General features: G+C 44.5%; 1 protein-coding gene across 1 annotated transcript in view; it reads right to left on the bottom strand.

Annotated features, from left to right (window-relative positions):
* Positions 1-16,043, bottom strand: part of TRAFD1 (TRAF-type zinc finger domain containing 1) — a 53,420-nt gene extending 37,377 nt beyond the window's left edge. Inside the window, exons 1-3 of the mRNA XM_044275796.1 lie at positions 15,961-16,043; positions 3,950-4,004; positions 1,284-1,419 (exon numbers count right to left, since the gene is read on the bottom strand). Coding sequence (XP_044131731.1) covers positions 1,284-1,419; positions 3,950-3,993 — 180 coding nt within the window. The 5' untranslated portion in view covers positions 3,994-4,004; positions 15,961-16,043. The remainder of the gene's footprint in view (positions 1-1,283; positions 1,420-3,949; positions 4,005-15,960) is intronic.
* Positions 16,044-20,540: the final 4,497 nt, after the last annotated feature.

Raw genomic sequence — 20,540 nt, 5'->3', positions numbered from 1 at the left:
ATTGCTTGATACAGTTCCCTGTGGGAACTATAAAAAAAGGTTTTAAAAATTAAAATGTAAAACAATACATAAAAATTCAACTCCCCTCCCTTTCCCCAAAACGATATGTCGATACTATTAAAAGATAAAAACATTTATCACAAATGGCGAAACAGAAAAAAGGCAAAATGGAATTATTTTTTTCATTTTTTGGTCACTTCACTTCCCACAAAAAATGTAATAAAAACTGATCAGCTTACATACTGGAAATTGGTATCAATGAAAAGTACAGATTGCCCTTAGCAAAAAATGAGCCCTCAAAAATTTTTTTTTCAAAGGTTTTTTTTGTCTTGTTTTTTCAGTATTAAAAAAAACACAAGAAATACTATGGGGGAAATTTATCAAACTGGTGTATAGTAGAACTGGCGGACACTTTCACACTCGCGTTTTAGCTTTGCGTTTGCGAGATCCGTCATGGGCTCTCACAAGCGGTCCAAAACGGATCAGTTTTGCCCTAATGCATTCTGTATTGAAAAGGATCCGCTCAGAATGCATCAGTTTGCCTCCGTTCAGTCACCATTCCGCTCCGGAGGCTGCCTGCAGTGTTTTGCTGTCCGCCTCTCGAAGCGGAGCAAAACGGATGCGTCCTGGCACACAATGTTTTCTCTGACACAATCTGGCACAATAGAAAAACAGATCTGTCTCCTATTGGCTTTCAATTGCGTTCAAGACGGATCCGTCATGGCTATGGAAGACATAATACAACCGGATCCGTTCATGACGGATGCATGCGGTTGTATTATTGTAACGGAAGCATTTTTGCAGATCCATGACGGATCCGCAAAAAAACACTAATGTGAAAGTTGCCCATAGCAACCAGATTCCACCTTTCATTTTTGACAGTTCCTTTGGAAAATGAAAGGTGGAATCTGAATCTGATTGGTTAATATACGCAAGTTTTACCATATGGGGAAAGTCGTGAAAACAAAACCCATAAAACTGCTACAGAACTACGTTTTTTTTTTCCAATTTCACACCATTTGGAATTTTTTTTTACAGCTGCCCACTATATTGTATGCAATGGTAAATGGTGGAATTAGAAAATTAACCATGCCCCGCAAAAAACAAGCCCTCATACGGCCAAGTGACAGTATTTTCTTTGTTTGACCTGAAAATAACACATTATTGTAACACAAATACATCATAAATAATAAAAAACAGAAAACACTTTTAAATGCATTATGGTGTCCAAAATGAATAATCTTCAGTACCTAATACATAAAACTATTCCTGCCAACTCTTACCAGGGCATGCTCACTGGCATGGTGATCCTCCATCTCACTTCTGGGGATCGGCTCTTTGCACAGCTTACATATGATGATATTGCGTCTGCAGTGAATCTCATGGATGGTGAAGTTAACCACAGGAATGTCACGTTTACTATATAAACAATACAAAAAGAGTAAGATTAAAAGGTGGATAAAGAACGGTCTTGCTGTAACTTTTCATTCTCATTTTAAGAGAATCTGTCACTAGGATATTCAGTATTAAACCAGGCAGAGATCACAATGACTTCTGTATAGGACATTTTACTCCCTATAAAAAAATAAAAAAAAGTCTTAGGGTCTATACACACGTCCGCAAAATGGGTCCGCATCCGTTCTGCAATTTTTCGGAACAGGTGCGGACCCATTCATTTTCAATGGGGCTGGAATGTGCTGTCCGCATCCGCATTTGCGGATCCGCACTTACGTTCCGCAAAAAAAAAAATAGAACATGTCCTATTCTTGTCCGCAATTGCGGACAAGAAAAGGCATTTTATAGGAGAGTGCCGGCGATGTGCGGTTCGCAAAATGCAAAACGCACATTGCTGGTGTCCGTGTTTTGCAGATCTGCAAAACACATACGGACGTGTGAATGGTCCCTTAGGCTTATTTTCCCTGCCATTCATGAGTTCAGGGCAAAATGGCACTAATAGGACATCAGTGATTAATAGTATTCTCTGTGTAAGTGTGTATACAGATAGCTGTCAGTTACTGATATCTGTACACAGGAAGTGTTATCAGTGATTGATAGTATTCTCTGTGTAAGTGTGTATACGTAGATCAGGCATGTCCAAACTGCGGCCCTCCAGCTGTTGCAAAACTACAACTCCCAGCATGCCTGGATAGCTTACAGCTATTAGGGCATGCTGGGAGTTTTAGTTTTGCAACAGCTGGAGGGCCGCAGTTTGGACATGCCCGACATAGATAGTGGTCAGTCTCTGATAGCTGTACACAGGGGAGATGGTATTAGTGATTGATAGCATTCTCTATGTAAGGCCTCATGCACACGTTGTTCGGGTCCGCATCCAAGCCGCAGTTTTCGAGGCTCTGATGCGGACCCATTCACTTCAATGGGGCCGCAAAAGATGCGGACAGCACTCCGTGTTCTGTCCGCATCCTTTGCTCCGTTCCGTGGCCCCGCAAAAAAAATATATTATGTCCTATTCTCGTCAGTTTTGTGGACAAGAAAAGGCATTTCTACAATAGGCCGCCCGTTCTGCAAATTGCGGAAGGCACACGGGCGGCTTCCGCTTTTTGCAGAATGAGGCCTAAGTGTGTATACAGAGATAGCTGTCAGTCACTGATAGCTGTACACGGGAAAGGTGTCATCAGTGATGGATGGTATTCTCTATGTAAGTGTGTATACATAGGTAGCTGTCAGTCACTGATAGCTGTACATGGGGAGGTGTTATCAGTCATGGATGGTATTCTCTATGTAAATGTGTATACATAGGTAGCTGTCAGTCACTGATAGCTGTACACAGTCAGTCAGTTTTTTTCTCCATGGTTGGGATGCTCTCCACTGTGATTGGACCATGGCACAGCCAGTGAGAAGGAGACGCCCATTAAAAAACCCTGGTGTCTCCTCCTCCCTGTACCGATGCTCAGGATTAACATACTGAGCGGGAAAACTACAGGGGGGCACAGCGGGGCGTACGAGTGATATTTGAAAGAAACAGGCAGGGTGGCAGGAAAGGTACTTATCTAAAAAAAAAAGAAAAAAAAAAAAAAAAAAAAAAAAAAAAAAAGAAAAGAAAGGTCCTCTTTAAATGTCCTTTTTCTCAGACCACATTATTTTATTAGAGGCCACTCCACTTTTTGTGACAGCCCCGCCGCCTCAATGTATGTTTGGACGCCGATGCCAAGTCTGATGATGCAGCATCCCATTACCACACATGGGGAGATATGCCAACTCTTCTAGGTGTCGGAGGATCCCTTTTTTTTCCTTGAAAGTTGCCAAGTATGAGGTCATCTGGTTCTACCAAAACTGGTGGATTCTGATGTCTTTCATCTAATGTGTAGGCCCTCATTAGAACTTCCTTATACAGAGCCAGTAACACAGGTGTCTTACATACAGTCTGCAATGGAATTTCATGCAGATATTACCTATTGCAGAGTATTTTACCTCTGCATGTGGATGGGGGTTTGCATTCTTATGCATTGTACTTTAGTACAGATTATTGTGTAGTTTTGCTATTAGGTTTACATCTGTAGCAAATTTTCCTTTTTTTTTCTGTTCCGGAATAGGAAAAAATAATAATTCAAACACAGAAGGTCAGGATTCAAGCAGCACCTGGATTGAGTCTGTCAGGCTTCTGGCACTCTGCTGGGCAGTGGCCCATTACAAGGATACGCTCTGTACTCAGCTTGCCGAAGCCTTCACCGAGCAGACGCCTCGTGGCCAAATGTCTGCCCAGGAGGCTCCACTGCCTCTGCCTGAGCTACAACTACTACCACTAGCAGAAACAGCAGCACCAGCTCCTACTTTTTGTCAAAACCTGCAATGGAGGCTCCAGAACAAACCTCTGATGTTCTGTATGGATATGTCACTGGTATTACATAGCACCAGAACCGATCCCTGAGACATTTCTGTCCTCTGCCCATAAAAAGCAATCCACAAGCTGCCATTATGACACATTACTCACCAGTTTCCGCACAGCCGTGTCTCCTGCTCAGCACTGGAATCCATGGTCAGCGTCTCTAAAGAAAACAGCACAATCACTATCACTTTCATTTCTCAGTAAGACCATAAAAAAAAAAAAAAAAAAGAGAGAACGTTCCTCAGAGACTCGCTCCTGAATAACACACTCTAATACAGGAGCTCTAGAATCTGTATGGAGGAGGTCACATGGAGATAAAACATCCCTCAATCTTAGGGTTGTCACGATACCAACATTTTTATTTGATTTCGATACCATAATAAAGTATTGCGATACTCGATACCAAGCGTAAAAAAAAACCCAAAAAAAAAAAAAAAAAAAGCCTCGTGCATTACGCATTTTATGGAATGTCTGGCCCATAATAGAACGGTCCTACCCCATTTTCTTTGGTTGGGGACAAGGTGACCAAAAAAAGGTAAATTGCTTGTTTTTTTATTTTATTTTCCTGTTAGGGTACTTTCACACTAGCGTTTTTCTTTTCCGGCGCTGAGTTCCGTCCTAGGGGCTCAAATCCGGAAAAGAACTGATCAGTTTTATCCTAATGCATTCTGAATGGAGAGTCCGTCCCTCAGGATGCATCAGGAAGTCTTCTGTTCAGTCTTTTTGACTGATCAGGCTTTTCAGAAAAACGTAGCATGCAGTATTTTTACCTCCGGCCAAAAAGCCTGAACACTTTGACTGAACGCCTGATCAGGCTTTTTTCCCATTGACTTGCATTAACGCCGGATCCGGCGCCGTGTGTTCAGTCAAAACGGATCCGGCTTTTGCATGTTAAACCCGAAAAATAGGAAAAAAAAGTTAAAGTCCATAAATGGCGGATCCGTTTTTTCCAATGCATTTTTCCATTGTGATCGAAAGCCTGATCAGGATTCAAATGTAATCAGTTTTCACATGTTTTTCCGGATACGGCGGGCAGTTCCGGTGTCGGAATTGAACGCCGGATTCAAACAACGCTAGTGTGAAAGTAGCCTTACGGCGTTCACCGCATAGGAGATACTTTCTGATATTTTAATCATTCTGACATTTTTTCGGAAGTGGCGATATGTAATTTTTTATTGTGTTTACCGTATATTTTTATATATAAAATTAGGAAAGGGGGCGATTTAAAATTTCTATATTTGGGGGGGGGGGGGGTTAATTTTTTATTTTTTTACTTTAAATTTACTATTAGCCCCCTTAGGGGCTAGAACCCTTGTCTATTCACCCTAATAAAGCTCAATTAGGGTGAATAGGATTTTACACTGTACCTGCTGCCCTGTGCTTTGTGCACACAGCAGCAGGGAGCTTACCATGGCAGCCAGGGCTTCAGCAGCGCCCTGGCAACCGATCGGAGCCCCAGCTGCCACTGCACCACCAATGGATGAGGAGATGGAGACCCTGGAGCCACTGCTACCAATGACTATAATACTGGGGAAAGGGTGGGCACCCTGCGCCACCAATGACTATAAGGCCCCTTTCAGATGAGTGAGTATTCTGCGTGGGTGCAATTTCAATGGGTCTGTGTACATGAGCGTTGTTTTTCACGCATCACTTGTGCGTTGCGTGAAAAATGCAGCATGTTCTATATCCTGCGTTTTTCATGCAATGCTGGCCCCATAGAGGTGAATGGGGCTGCGTGAAAATCGCATTGCATCTGCAAGCAAGTGTGGATGTGATGTGTTTTTCACTGATAGCTGCTAAGAGATGTTGTTTGTATACCTTCAGTTTTTTATCACTTGCGTGCAAAACGCATTAAATTGCATCCGCACGATAAAAACTGAACGCGATCGCATACAAAACTGAATGAACTTGCTTGCGAAATCGCGCATTTTTCACTGAACCAATCCGCAACGCATCCGGACCAAATCCGCTCACGCAAGTCTGCAAGGGGCCTAAGACTATGGATGGGGGGGTGGAGACCGCAATTAATATAATACTGAGAAGAGGGGGAGTAGGAGGGGAGGGACTGTGGCCACTGGGCCACCGATGAATATAGTTTATGCCTGAATACAAACGTAGGCTGCAGGTTCCGGGCCATGTCACATACCTGGCCTCTATGACTGCACGCTGCGATCCACTGCAATTAACCCCTCAGGTGCGGCAGCCTACGTTTGTATTCAGGCATAAAATATATTCATTGGTGACACAGTGGCCACAGTCCCCCCCCCCCCCCCCTCCCCTCTGTTCTCATTGGGGCCCACAACAGCCGCACACAGTGGGGAGGGAGGGACTCCCTCCTTCTTTACTGTTCCGGCTCAGGATTACATGGTGCACGCCGAGAGCGGAGCGTGCCATGTTCTCTCAGTGATACTAGGCTGCGCAGCAGCGCAGCTTAGTATCGGTAAATAGCAAATCCTGGTATCAAATCGATCCGGGTACAAAAGTATCGATTGGGTATCAATAATTCGATACACCGTGCAAACATACTCAACATGATTTTTTTTTTTTGTTTCAAAAATGCTGTTATTGTGTAAAACTTAAATTTAAAAAAAGTATACATATTAGGTATCGCCGCATCCGTAAGAACCTGCTGCATAAAAATAACTAACCTCTCAGGTGAACAGTATAAATTTTTTATATGCAGATTATGCCTAGGTGTGTTTGTGTACACGCAGAATATGTATTTATTAAAAAACTGTCGAATCAACAGTACATTTGATTCTTCCTCCTTTTTCTTCTTTTTGTTCACAGATCACCAGCACTTATCATGCGGAGGGGTGGAGTCTGAGGACGAAGTTGACACATTATCCTACACAGGAGGTTGATACCCCTGACAGTTATGCTTTTTTTCTTTCTCTTTTCTGTTTTGTTTTTATATTTGTATTTTTCACTGTTCGATCTGGCACGCACCAGGGGCACCACAGCTGGGCCGACATGGTGTCACGGCTGATCTACCATCTATCTGGTCTAGATTTGCTCCCTGTAACACCTGGGTACAAATTGGAGGAGAACCCTCTTGGGTATGTAAGCGACCGGACACCTGTGATGGATAACCCCCTACACATAACGGTTTCCGTTGTGATGGTGGACTCCAATCTAGGCATGGCATGAGGACAATCTGGTTTCCGGGCTGTCCGTGCCGGTCTGGTTTGCTATACCCTGATGTACCTTATGATGGGTGTACAGATGCAGGCAAAGGGCATCTTTCCAGTCTTTAAGATGGCGTCCCGAGATAGGACGTGAACGGGACGTGCGCCGTGAAGCACCTAGGCCGGATGCAATGACGCAGTGGTGACGTAGTGGAGGGCGGTCTTTGATGACGCGTGGCGGCTGACAACGGACGTCGTCCCCTTTCTGGTGCCAGGCCGTGACAACAGTGAGTTGGATACGGGACCCAGCGATCGCACAGCTGTGGTTTTCAATTTACATAGGATCCAGTGATTGCATGGCTGTGGCTTTCAATTTTTAAGTGTCCTTTGACTCGTCTCTCAGCTCCTCCCTCAGCATGTCTTACACGCCTTGGACGCATCCACCGGCTGTGTACTTGTGTAAGTGTGCAGCCGATGGGTCCGCCCTCTTTCCTCCTTTTTTTCATTATAAGTTTGCAAATGTCCGATGCACGCACATGATTGGTGTTTCACGTTGTATCAATATCTGATATATGTAATTGATGACATTCGCTTTACTTTGTGCACATGTATTTTATGTAACCATGTTTATGCATTGTTTTGAACACGCCCCTTGGGGTGGGACGTGTAGTGATCACGTGATTTGTAATTCAATTAACTCACCTATATAACTGCAGACACTTGATTTGTATTTGTGCTTGATAAAGGCTCAGTATTGGAGCCGAAACGTTGTACCGCAAGGTTGATTAAAGACCAATTTTATTTCAACTAGAACGGAGTGCCGTCCTTTTTCTGGATTCATATATATATATATATATATATATATATATATATATATATATATATATATATATATATATATATATATATATATATATATATATATATATATATAAGAATAAATACACCGCAGCACGTCCGTAAGGTGAAAAATGTGGGATCCTTTATTCACCCAAGTGAGTGAATAAAGGATCTCACATTTTTCACCTTACGGACGTGCTGCGGTGTATTTATTCTTCTGGTTATTGGACACTGTGGTATAGTGTCGATACCGCTGGCACCCTACATCTGCTACAAGGAGTGCTGCCCTGAACTTTCATCTCTCTCTATCTATCTATCTATATATTTTTTTTTTTTTTTGGTCACCTTACAGCATAAAAAGTGTAATACGTAATAAGTGATCAAAATGTCATACGCACCCCAAAATCATACCAAACAGTCATCTCACCCCACAAAAAATGAGACCCTAACTAGGACAATCGCTCAAAAAATTTAAAAAGTAAGTGGTTGCTGAGAACCAGCTTCATAATCATTGCAGCCCAGGCCTTGAAAAGAATCAAATCTACATAAGAAGAGTCATGGTTATTCATAATCTCCTGCTCTCCCCGCCCATTTGCTGATGATTGGCAGTTCTCTCCTAGAGAGAAAGGGAGAAAACTAAGTAGAAGACTGTCCGTCCTCAGCAGGTGGGCGGGGAGAGCAGGAATTTATGAATAACCATGATTTCTCAGGTGTCCGGGACTCTTTTCCAGGCCCAGTCTGCAATGATTGTGATGTTGGTTCTCGGCAACCACTTACTTTTAACTTATAAATGACAGACCTCTGAAATCATCTCACTGTCCCTACTTTATGCTGTCGTTAGTATGGGCAGCATAAAGTTGATGACAGATTCCCTTTAAATAGATTTTAAAAAGTATACATATTAGGTATTGCCATGTCCGTAAGAACCTGCTGTATAAAAATATCACATGAACTAACCCCCTCAGGAGAACACCGTAAAAAAAACACGTTTAAAAAAAAATGTATTTTTTTTTTTTTTAGTTTCTTCTATTGTGTGCAGTATTGCAGATCTGCCGCATTTAAACGAATGGGGCTGAGAAGCAATACTACACAAAACCTGTGGACAGATGTGGCGCTGTTTTAGGAAGAAAGCAGCTATGTTTTTGAAGTTCTGGACACCTAATCTGAGCCTTTTAGACCACTCAGATCAGGTTATAGACTCCCTTGCTCTCATTACAACGGTACCTTTATTTGTTCTGTCCCTTGCCGAGATCTTCCAAAAAAGACTTTTTAAACTTATGCTAATGAGTTTCAGCAAGTGCCCAGGTGCGGAGTTTCTGCAGCAAGTGCCCAGGTCCCTTGGCAATGTACCCAGAAAACCACACCTCTTTCACCATTCTGGCCCGCCCTTGTTTCCCATTATTGCCTCCTCCTCTCCAACAAAGATCTCACGCCTGCGCATGCACAGTTCAACTACCTGTTCCTGTGCCCATAATAGGAATAGCAGTGCGCAGGTGCCGGACAAGTGTGGAGCGGAGAAGAAACAAAATCTGGGAGGGAGAAGAGGAGGTAATAATAGGAAACAAGTGCGGGCCAGAATGGTGAAAGAGGTGTAGTTTTCTAGGCACATCGCCAAGGGGCCTGGGCACTTGCTGCAGTAACTCCGCACCTGGGCACTTGCCGAACATCATTAGCATAAGTTTAAACATTTAGGCCCCTTTTACACGAGCAAATTTTCCGCGCGGGAGCAATGCGTGATGTGAACGCATAGCACCCGCACTGAATCCTGACCCATTCATTTCAATGGGGCTGTGTACATGAGCGTTGTTTTTCACGCATCAGTTCTGCGTTGTGTGAAAATCGCAGCATGTTCTATATTCTGCGTTTTTCACGCAGCCCTGGCTCCATAGAAGTGAATGGGGCTGCGTGAAAAACGCATTGCATCCGCAAGCAAGTGCGGGTGCAATGCGTTTTTCACTGATGGTTGCTAAGAGATGTTGTTTGTAAACCTTCAGTTTTTTTTATCACGCGCGTAAAAAAACGCATCAAAACGCATTGCACCCGCGCAGAAAAAAAAAACCGGAACAACTGAACGCAATCGCAGACAAAACTGATGGAACTTGCTTGCAAAATAGTGCGAGTTTCACTGAACGCACCCTGAATGCATCCGGACCTAATCCGTCACGCTCGTGTGAAAGGGGCCTAAGAGACTCAGATTAGGTGACAGACTCCCTTTAAGATATAGGTGGAGGACGCTGATTGATGTACGTGAAGAAGGGTAAAAGAAAAAACTAGTCCATAACTGACTTATTCTTCACGGTGCCAGAAAAGGGAGAGTCATACAAAGCAGACAGCATTAACCCTTATAAGGTGCAGTACAGGATTACAAGAATTTGACTACTTTTTTTCGGGAAACAGCACCACACCGGTCCATGGGATGTGTCTGGTATCAGGGTGTATTCAGACAGTCTGGGTGGGTGCTGTCAAAATTACGTTTGGAAAAAACACAATGTGGTTAATTTTTTTTGCGGGACAAGTTGTACTTTCCAACGACATCATTTAATATTGGATATGATGTAATGGGAATCAGTAAAAAAAAAAATAATAATAATAATTAAAAAAAATTACAAGTGGGGTGAAATTGCAAAAAAGCAATTCCACCACAGATTTATGGGATTTTTATTTACGACGTTCGATAAAACTGGCCGGCTAACCTCCTCCCGTATTTATTTTGCGCCTTAAAAGCCTGTATTGTTGATATTGGGCTATTTAGCCCCTTTTTAGGCTACTTTCACACTTGCGGCAGGACGGACCCGACAGGCTGTTCACCATGTCGGATCCGTCCTGCAGCTATTTCGCGGTGCCGCCGGACAGCCGCTCCGTCCCCTTTGACTATAATGGGGACGGGGGCGGAGCTCCGGCACAGCACGGCGAAAGCCGCCGGACTAAAAAGCCTGACATACAGTAATTTTAGTCCGGCGGCCTTTCGCCGTGCACCGCCGGAGCTCTGTCCCGTCCCCATTATAGTCAATGGGGACGGAGCGGCGGTCCTGCGACACGGCGAAATAGCCGCAGGACGGATCCGACAGGGTGAACAGCCTGTCGGATCCGTCCTGCCGCAAGTGTGAAAGTAGCCTTAGAGTATATTTTCTACAATGAAGATTTTTTGTTTTATTTTTAGCGTTCTATTCAGGCGGTGTTATTAAAACCAGAACAAGTCAAACCTGTACTCTCCACATTATGTAAGTGGGGCGGTTTAATTTCTTAATTTGCTGAGGATAGAGGAGGGGCAGTGCGATAAATGTGCAGGGACAATCTGACAACATGCGTTGCTTTCTGTACATCTCTCCTTTCAGAAGACTGTTCACACTTGCATTCTAGGGTCCTGTCAGCAGGAATACAATGGGGTTTGCTGGGATTCACATTTATGTGCTTAGATTCGGATCCAGCAAACCTGTCACAACAATTACTTTAATGAGAATGGGGTCTTACCAATAGTTAAAGGGGTTGTCCGGGTTCAGAGCTGAACCCAGACACATCACTGTTTTTTTGCCCTGCACTGAATGTTTATATTTTTTACACTGCCGAATCGCGCACGGCAAAGGCTTTTTCTGGAGATCCAGTGACGTATCGGGCTTTCCATGGGAATGCTAGACGGAGGCTTCAGCCTAGCAGTGAGCCCAGTGATGTCACCGGCACTAATTTGTGGGTTTTAGCGCGGCCCCAGCCATTTTACAGGCTAGGGCAGCGCTAAAGCCCGCCCATTAGTGCCACTGATGTCACCGGGCTCACTGATAGGCAGTGGCCTCCGTCTGGTATTCCCATGGAGAGCCCGGTACGTCACTGGATCTCCAGAAAAAGCCTTTGCCATGCGCGATTCAGCGCAGGGCAAGAGAGACTCTGAGCATTAAATAATCCGATGCTCATATCAGAGGGGCGCCTGGGTGAAAACGGGGATATGTCCGGGCTCAGAACTTTAAAAGGGTTTTACGAGACTTTAGAACTGATTACTTATTCTCAGGATAGGTCATCAGTGGTGGGGGTCCGACACCCGGGACCTTTGCCGATCAGCTGTCGAGAAGGCACCGGGGGCTCCTGTGAGCGCTGTGGCCTAGTTCTCCCTGCTCACCAAGCATAGCCCTGTACTTTTTATAGCGGCTGTGCTCGGTATCACGCTCAACCTCTTTCACTTCTATGGGGATGAGCTGTGCATAGGCCACGTGACCGCTGAACGTGATGTCACCCGGCCTAGGGAAAGCTGGAGAAGGCTGTGGCACTGATCAGCGGGGTTCCTGGGTGTCGGAGCCCCACCGATCAGATACAGAGTATAGGTAATCAGTTATTAAGTCTCAGAAAACCCCTTTAATGGTATGCTTGGAGGAAGGGTGCCTTTTTAGTTTGGCAGCTTATCAAAATATGGCCCAATGTAACCAGAGAAAACGTATTTCCATAATTCTGTAATACTTGGGTGGACAACAAATTTTCCTTTCTTACAGGAATTCTAAAACTTTACATTTGCGTCATGTAACCGCTGACCACATGGCATCTGAGCCTGCCGGCAGACGTACACCACCCGAGTACCTAGAGTGTAGGAAAACAGTCTGTGGTGCCTCCACAGATCCCCCATAAGAGTGTCGTCCACAGATCCCCCATAAGAGTGTCGTCCACAGATCCCCCATAAGAGTGTCGTCCACAGATCCCCCATAAGAGTGTCGTCCACAGATCCCCCATAAGAGTGTCGTCCACAGATCCCCCATAAGAGTGTCGTCCACAGATCCCCCATAAGAGTGTCGTCCACAGATCCCCCATAAGAGTGTCGTCCACAGATCCCCCATAAGAGTGTCGTCCACAGATCCCCCATAAGAGTGTCGTCCACAGATCCCCCATAAGAGTGTCGTCCACAGATCCCCCATAAGAGTGTCGTCCACAGATCCCCCATAAGAGTGTCGTCCACAGATCCCCCATAAGAGTGTCGTCCACAATTTGTTTTAATATGGCCTTTGAACATAATTTTTCAAGTAAGATCATATAAACCTCTCTGTTTTGTAATTTTGTCGTTTTTTCCGATTAATCGATTAATCGTAGTAATTAATCGGCAACTAATCGATTATTCAAATAATCGTTAGCTGCAGCCCTACTATCAACACAGATAATATAAAGCTATGCCGATGCATACCAGCCTGATGGGTTTTGTGAATAAAGGCCTATGGATATGGTATAGGTGCTGGGGGGCGCTCCAGGGCATATGCCAATCATATCAAAAATAAAAACACTATGGGAGACATTTTTCAAGAACGGCATTTTCTTTGCCAGTTTTGGTTTCTCCGGCACAACCGGAGGATGCACCAAATTAAGGCCTCTTTCACACTTGCGTTGTCCGGATCCGGCGTGTACTCCACTTGCCGGAATTACACGCCGGATCCGGAAAAACGCAAGTGTACTGAAAGCATTTGAAAACGGATCAGTTTTCAAAATGCTTTCAGTGTTACTATGGCAGCCAGGACGCTATTAAAGTCCTGGTTGCCATAGTAGGAGCGGGGGAGCGGCATACTTACAGTCCGTGCGGCTCACGGGGGCGCTCCAGAATGACGTCAGAGCGCCCCATGCGCATGGATGACGTGCCATGCGATCACGTCATCCATGTGCGTGGGGCGTCCTGACGTTACTCTGGAGCTCCCCGGGAGCCGCACGGACTGTAAGTATACCGCTCCCCACTACACTTTACCATGGCTGCCAGGACTTTAGCATTCCGGCAGCCATGGTAACCATTCAGAAAAAGCTAAACGTCGAATCCGGCAATGCGCCGAAACGACGTTTAGCTTAAGGCCGGATCCGGATCAATGCCTTTCAATGGGCATTAATTCCAGATCCGGCCTTGCGGCAAGTCTTCAGGATTTTTGGCCGGAGCAAAAAGTGCAGCATGCTGCGGTATTTTCTCCGGCCAAAAAACGTTCCGGTCCGGAACTGAAGACATCCTGATGCATCCTGAACGGATTTCACTCCATTCAGAATGCATTAGGATAAAACTGATCAGGTTTCTTCCGGCATAGAGCCCCGACGACGGAACTCTATGCCGGAAGAAAAGAACGCAGGTGTGAAAGAGCCCTTATGCAGTGGCGCAGAAAACCGGCGAGAATAAGGATAAATTTGTCTGACCTGCTGGCCCCGCTTCCTCCCTTCGCCTCCTTTTTGGAAAGCGATGAGAGCAGCGCCATTTTACACCCCCAATGTGAACATAAAAGAGTTTACTACAATCCGATAACTACTGGCTTATCCATCAATGTCAGATCTGTGGGGGTCCGACACCTGACACCCACATGATTAGATGTTTGAAGGGGCCACAGGCCCAATGTTAACAGCAAGAGAGCCACAGCACTCACAAGTGCCTTGGCCTCTTCCGAGACCCCCACCAATCTGATAACAATGACCATCACTATCCTCATCCTGGAAAACATAGGCCGCGTGCACGTGACTGTATGTATGCTGCAGTCTGGACACCGCAGAGCCGCAAAATACGGATACCGGCCGTGTGCATGTCGCAACTTCTATGTACAAATGCCTATTCTCTGCAAAACGGACAACACAGGACCTGCTCTAGAATTTGCAGGGTGGGCACATAGATGCAAAGGGTCTGCATGCGATCCGCATTTTTTTTGCAACCTGAAAATACTGTTGTTGTGTGCATGAGACCTTAAAGGGGATGTCTCATCACAGACAATGGGGGCATATCGCTAGGATATGCTTCCGTTGTCCTATAGCTACGGGTCCCCCCGCGGGACTGGCACCTATATTGGGAACGGAGCCCAAGGTGATGGCTGGAGGATTCCAGTCCGGCCACCACCAAGCACACTTCCCATAGAACGTACCGTGCATGACCTGCCACTGCTATCACTTCTATGGGCCTGACAGAAATAGCTATTTTCGGTGGCCCCATAGAAAATGAATGAAGAGTGGCTGCGCATGCGCAGTGCGCCCTCCAACACTTTTGGGGCTCCATTCTCTATATAAGTGCGGCTCCCACCGGTTAAGACAATCAGGGCATAGCCTAGCGATATGCCCCCATTGTATGTGAAGATACAACCACTTTAAAAAAAGATAAAAAAAATCTTTAAAAGAACCACCAAAAAAAGCTGCGTGCATTCCCCATTTTATGGAAGGTCCAGCCCATAATCCGATCCAGCGCAGGGCAAAGGAGAGCATCGCTCCGATGCTCATATCACAGGGGCTACCGGGGTGAAAATGTGGGTATGTCTGGGTTCAGCTCTGACCCTGGACATACCCACATTTTGACCCCGATGCCCCTGTGATATGAGCATGCTCTCCCTTGCCCTGCGCTGGATCGGATTATGGATTATGGGCTGGACCTTCCATAAAATGCATAATGCACACGGCTTTTTGGTCGTTTTATTTTTTTCCGCATAGTATCGAGTATCGCAATACTTTTTTATGGTATCGGAATCTAATCAAAATTTGGGTATCGTGACAACCCCTTCAACCAGAGGAGATTGTACAGAGCTTTGATTTTTAACGGATTATTCCTCCCCCACACAGTTATAGTGTATACACAGGACATGCGTGTCAGACAAGTCCTTGTCTCAGTAGTAGAACCCGCATCCGTCTGTAGACGGAGGCCTCGCCTGACCCCCTCATGCCTGGATGCAGAAGCTATGGAGACAGCAGACCAGGCCCTGCAACTCCCATTAACTTGTATGAGAGATACAAGTTTCAGATCTAGTGGCCCACTGCTCCCCCAGGAACAGAAGCTGCCTAGAACAGGCACTACATGTCCCAGAATACAGATCACAGCGCAGAAAATAAGGACACAGATTTTTGACACTTGCAGAATTATGAATGCAGCTCCGGTCTATAATGCAGGCAGTCACAGCTTACTGATATATATATATATATATATCCCTCCAGTTACACGTCAATAACTACCCCTGGGCACAGGCTGGTCACAGATGCCAGGCAGGCACTTGCTGCTGAGGAGTTAATGAAATGCCATGAATCACCATGACACAGGAGAAACTGGGAGCGGACGCCCTGCCCAAGGAGCCCATCCGTCTCCATGCTGGGACCTGTAGTGCCACAGCACTTCTCCCCACACAGCACTGGAATACGGCCGAGGGGAGCCCTCAGCTGACAGCAGGGGAAGCTCCAGTCTCTTACCCGGAGCACAACAGAAGAGTACGACACCGGCTGTCACCAACGGCTCCTCCGCTTCTAAACACAGAGCCCCAATGAACTGGAGCCGCTGGCTGACGTCACGGTCATGTGACCGGTCACGTGGGTGGGAGGAGCCATGAAGTTAGGTTTTGAGACGCCAGCGAAATAGCGAATGGTTGGTTGTTGTTTCCAGTCTGCGGCTGCGAAACTACAACTCCCAGCATCACCTGTTACAGTATGCTGGGATTGTAGTGTCGCTACAGCTGGAGAGCCACAGGTTGGACATCACTATTCTGTAATGGAAGGGAACGTGTGTGTGTACAGGTCCCTATATGTAGGGGCCCTAACACTATAGTCAGCTGAGGACATGGGTTGCTAGATGGCCGCTAGCACATCCGCAATACCTGGTCCCCATAGCTCTGTGTGCTTTTATTGTGTCAAAAAAAAAAAAAAGATTTGATAAATATGACATCTCAGGTTAATTTGCGTATGTATCAACTCGTTTTTTTTTTACATAAAAGCACACAGAGCTATGGGGACTGGGTATTGCGGATGTGCTAGCGGCCATCTAGCAACCCATGTCCTCAGCTCTATACACAAAATCCCAGTGACAGGTTCCCTTGTTCCCCAGAAGTCTTGTCTGTCCCTATTGGGACACAATGTGTAAAATAGTGTTGAGTGAATCAAAGCATCTGAAGTGGAATTCTATCCGAAGTTTAGAAAAAAAAAATGTATTCGCAACAAATCTCTATTTCCTTTGGCTTTGTGGTAACAAATCAGGTTTTTTTTTGTTTGTGTTTTAAATGGCGACTACATGTGTTACAAAGTGAAAGTAAGAAGTCCAGGAAACCCATAATGCCATGCAGATAGCCAATCAGCAGCTAGACAGCCCCTGTGATGTCACATCCCTATAAAACCCTCATCCCGCATGGTCTCCGACATTTTTTGGTGAGCTGAGCATAGGGGGAGAAGTGACAAGCGCTCATCAGCTAGGGACTGTTGCTAAAAGGTTTTAATTGTGGGACATTGGATAGGGAGAGTGCAGGGACAGTTTTTACACACTATAGGGAGACTCCAGGGAAAGCAATCTGAAGGGATCCGTAGGAGACAGTGCAGTCTGCATCAATCCCAGTGTCCACCTTGTTTCATAGATCAGCAATTCTATTAGGCCTTGATTCTAAAATTGGGGAGAAGAAGGCTGAGTTCACATCAGCGTTCAGCCTTTCCGTTCTCCAGCTTTGTTTAGGAGCAGAAGAACGAAAGGACGGATTCGGCACATAACTGAGCTAAACGGAGCCTACGGACCCCACAGAAGAAGATTTTGAAGCAGAGACAAAAGTGGAAACCTAACAGACCCCATTCTAGTCTATGGGGGGCTTAGGTTCCGTTCAGCTCAGTTATATGCCGAATTCGTCTTTTCCGTATTCCTGCTCCTAAACGGAAAGGATGAACGATGCCTAAGCTGTCTTGTTCTACTGTTATTGGGGTGCCCACCTGCCTGTCACAGTAACTGTTTCATTGCCAGAAAGGACTAAGGCTGGGTTCACACGGGCGTGACGAATTTGTTCAGGATGCGTCCCGGGTGCATTGCGACAAACCCGCGTGAGTAGGTACCCAATTGCAGTCAGTTTTGACAGCGATTGCGCTCCGCTGTTCAGTTTTTATTGCGCGGGTGCAATGTGTTTTGCACGTGCGTGATAAAAAAATTAATGTGGTACCCAGACCCGAACATTATTATTTTCCCTTATAACATGGTTATAAGGGAAAATAATAGCATTCTGAATACAGAATGCATAGTACAATAGGGCTGGAGGGGTTAAAAAAAATTTAAAATAATAATTTAAGTCACCTTAATCCACTTGTTCGCGTAGCCGGCATCTCTTCTGTCTTCATCTGTGAGGTAAAGGACCTGTGATGACGTCACTGCGCTCATCACATGGTGATGGATCATGTGAACAAGTGGATTAAGGTGAGTTAAAAAAAAATTATATATTTTTTTTTAACCCCTCCAGCCCTATTGTACTATGCACTCTGTATTCAGAATGCTATTATTTTCCCTTATAACCATTTTATAAGGGAAAATAATAATGATCGGATCCCCATCCCGATCGTCTCCTAGCAACCGTGAGTGGTTCATAGAAATGAATGGGTCCGGATTCAGTGCGGGTGCAATGCGTTCACCTGCCTAACTATGCATGTTGTTGAAATGCACAGTGATGTACACCGAGATACAGCTGATTTAACACGCTTCGTGACGAGTTAAATTGGAACAGAGCAAATTGAAAAAAAAAATTGGGGTGACGTGTCCGAATCGAATTTTTTGAAAACTTCCCTTATCTCTAGTGTAAAATAAAAACATAAAGATTTATTTTTATTTTTTAAACCAGCTTGCCGAAGCTTCTAGCCCAGCCCCCGGCAACCATAACCTATACATCCCACATATCATAATGACCGTTACGGAAAGGAGATATAATATAACAAAGTAGTTTAGCTGCATGTTGTGATATTAACAAAAAAAGCAAATTTCCTGGGTGTAAAAAAATAAAAAAACAAAAAATACTAAATTAAATATAAAGCTCCATATGTCACCAAAAAAGGTGCAAAAATTACATAACAACCGAAAAAAGTTATAGCTTTCAAAGACACGTGTACTAAAACAAAAACAGAAAAGGTGCCTGGTCAGGAAGGGGTTAAATGGCCCTGTCTTGAACAGGTTAATATTTGTTTCTTGCTTTGGACTGCCTCTGTCTCCTTATATGTTACCTAAGAGGTTTACATCATTTTATTTCTGACCACTGTATTAGGCCTCATGCACACTTCTGTTTCCATATTGCGGTCTGCAATCCAAGAATCTGCAGCTACCGTATGGCTATTTCAGTGTTTTGCGGTCCGTTTTTCACGGATGCGTTGTTCCGCTTTTTTGTGTCCGTTGTGTTTCCGTTTCGGTTCCGTTTTTCCGTATGGCATATACAGTATACAGTAATTACATAGAACAAATTGGGTTGGGCATAACATTTTCAATAGATGGTTCCGCAAAAAACGAAACGGATACGGAAGACATACGGATGCATTTCTGTATGCATTCAGTTTTTTTTGCGGACCCAATGACTTTAATGGAGCCCTGGAACGTAATTTGCGGCCAAATATAGGCCATGTTCTATCTTTCAACGGAATGGAAATATGGAAACGGAATGCATCCGTTTTTTTTGCGGACCCATTGAAATGAATGGTTCCGTATACGGAACGCAAAAATACGCCCTGCAAAACGGAAACAAAAAACGGTAGTGTTAAGGAGGCCTAAGGCTACATGCACACGAACGTTGTTTGTTTCCATGTCCGTTCCGTTTTTTTTTTGCAGATAGGATGTGGACCCATTCATTTCAATGGTTCTGCAAAAAATGCGGACAGCACACCGTGTGCTGTCCACATCAGTATGTCCGTTCCGTAGCCCCGCAAAAAAAAATAGAACCTGTCCTATTCTTGTCCGTTTTAAGCATTGTTACAATGGATCCGCAAAAAAAAATGGATGGCATACGGATGTAATCCGTTTTCTTTTGCGGAGCGCAAAACACATACGGTCGTGTGCATGTAGCCTAATCCACATTTTTCTCACACTCATTACTAGAAATGTTCTATGACAATAAGACATGTATAAATTTGTGAAATGGACGCACATATGCCGACAGCACATGAATAGAAATGAATGGGTCTGCGTGCAATCCACAAAAAATGCAGGGCGCACATGGATGCAAAATCCATGTGTGCATGAGGCCTTAGTTTTATGCTTATTTCTCTTTGGTGCTACATTTCCTGCGGATGTCATGGCAATTTCTTTCTTTTATTTTTTTCATCGTTGCATTCCAAGAGACAACTTTTTTACATTTTTCTGTCATTGTAGCCGTATGAAGGTTTGGTCTTTTTGTGTTTTTTTTTGTTTTTTTTTGAGGGACCAGCTGTAGTTTTTAATTTTGAGTATACACATAACTCATTGATTAACTGTTATTAACTCTTTCTGAGAGGGAAATGGAAAAAAACTGCGATTCCGCCATTGCCCTTTTAACATCTTAATATTGGTGGCGTTCACCTTGCAGCATACATAACATGATAACCTTATTCGCTGGGTCAGTACGATTACAGAGTATTTTTAAATTGTTCTACTTTTACGCAATAAAAATTCTCTTTTAAAAATGGAAATGTTTTTGTATTGCCGGATCTCAAGACCTATAACTTTTTTTCTCTTCTTTCTACAGAGGGCATAATCTTGCGGGATGATTTGTAGTTTACTTTGGTATCATTTTGGGATAGAGAAGACAGTTTGATAGCTTTCTATTCCGTTTTTTTGGTCGTATATAAGCACAAAACAGCAATTTTGGCCCTTTTTTAAGACGTTTACCTTGTGGGATAAAGTATGTGCTCATTGTACAGTTCAGGTCGCTAGAGTGATACAAAATATGTGGAGGGGTTTTCATTTTTTTCAATTAAGGCTACTTTCACACTCGTGTTTGGTGCGGATCCGTAATGGATCTGCACAGACGGATACGTTCAGATAATACAACCGCATGCATCCATTCAGAACGGATCAG

Source organism: Bufo gargarizans, chromosome 1, assembly GCF_014858855.1.
Source record: "Bufo gargarizans isolate SCDJY-AF-19 chromosome 1, ASM1485885v1, whole genome shotgun sequence".
NCBI classification, from domain to species: domain Eukaryota; kingdom Metazoa; phylum Chordata; class Amphibia; order Anura; family Bufonidae; genus Bufo; species Bufo gargarizans.
Note: the sequence above shows the minus strand (reverse complement) of the source record. Positions and strands in the feature narration are given on the sequence as shown.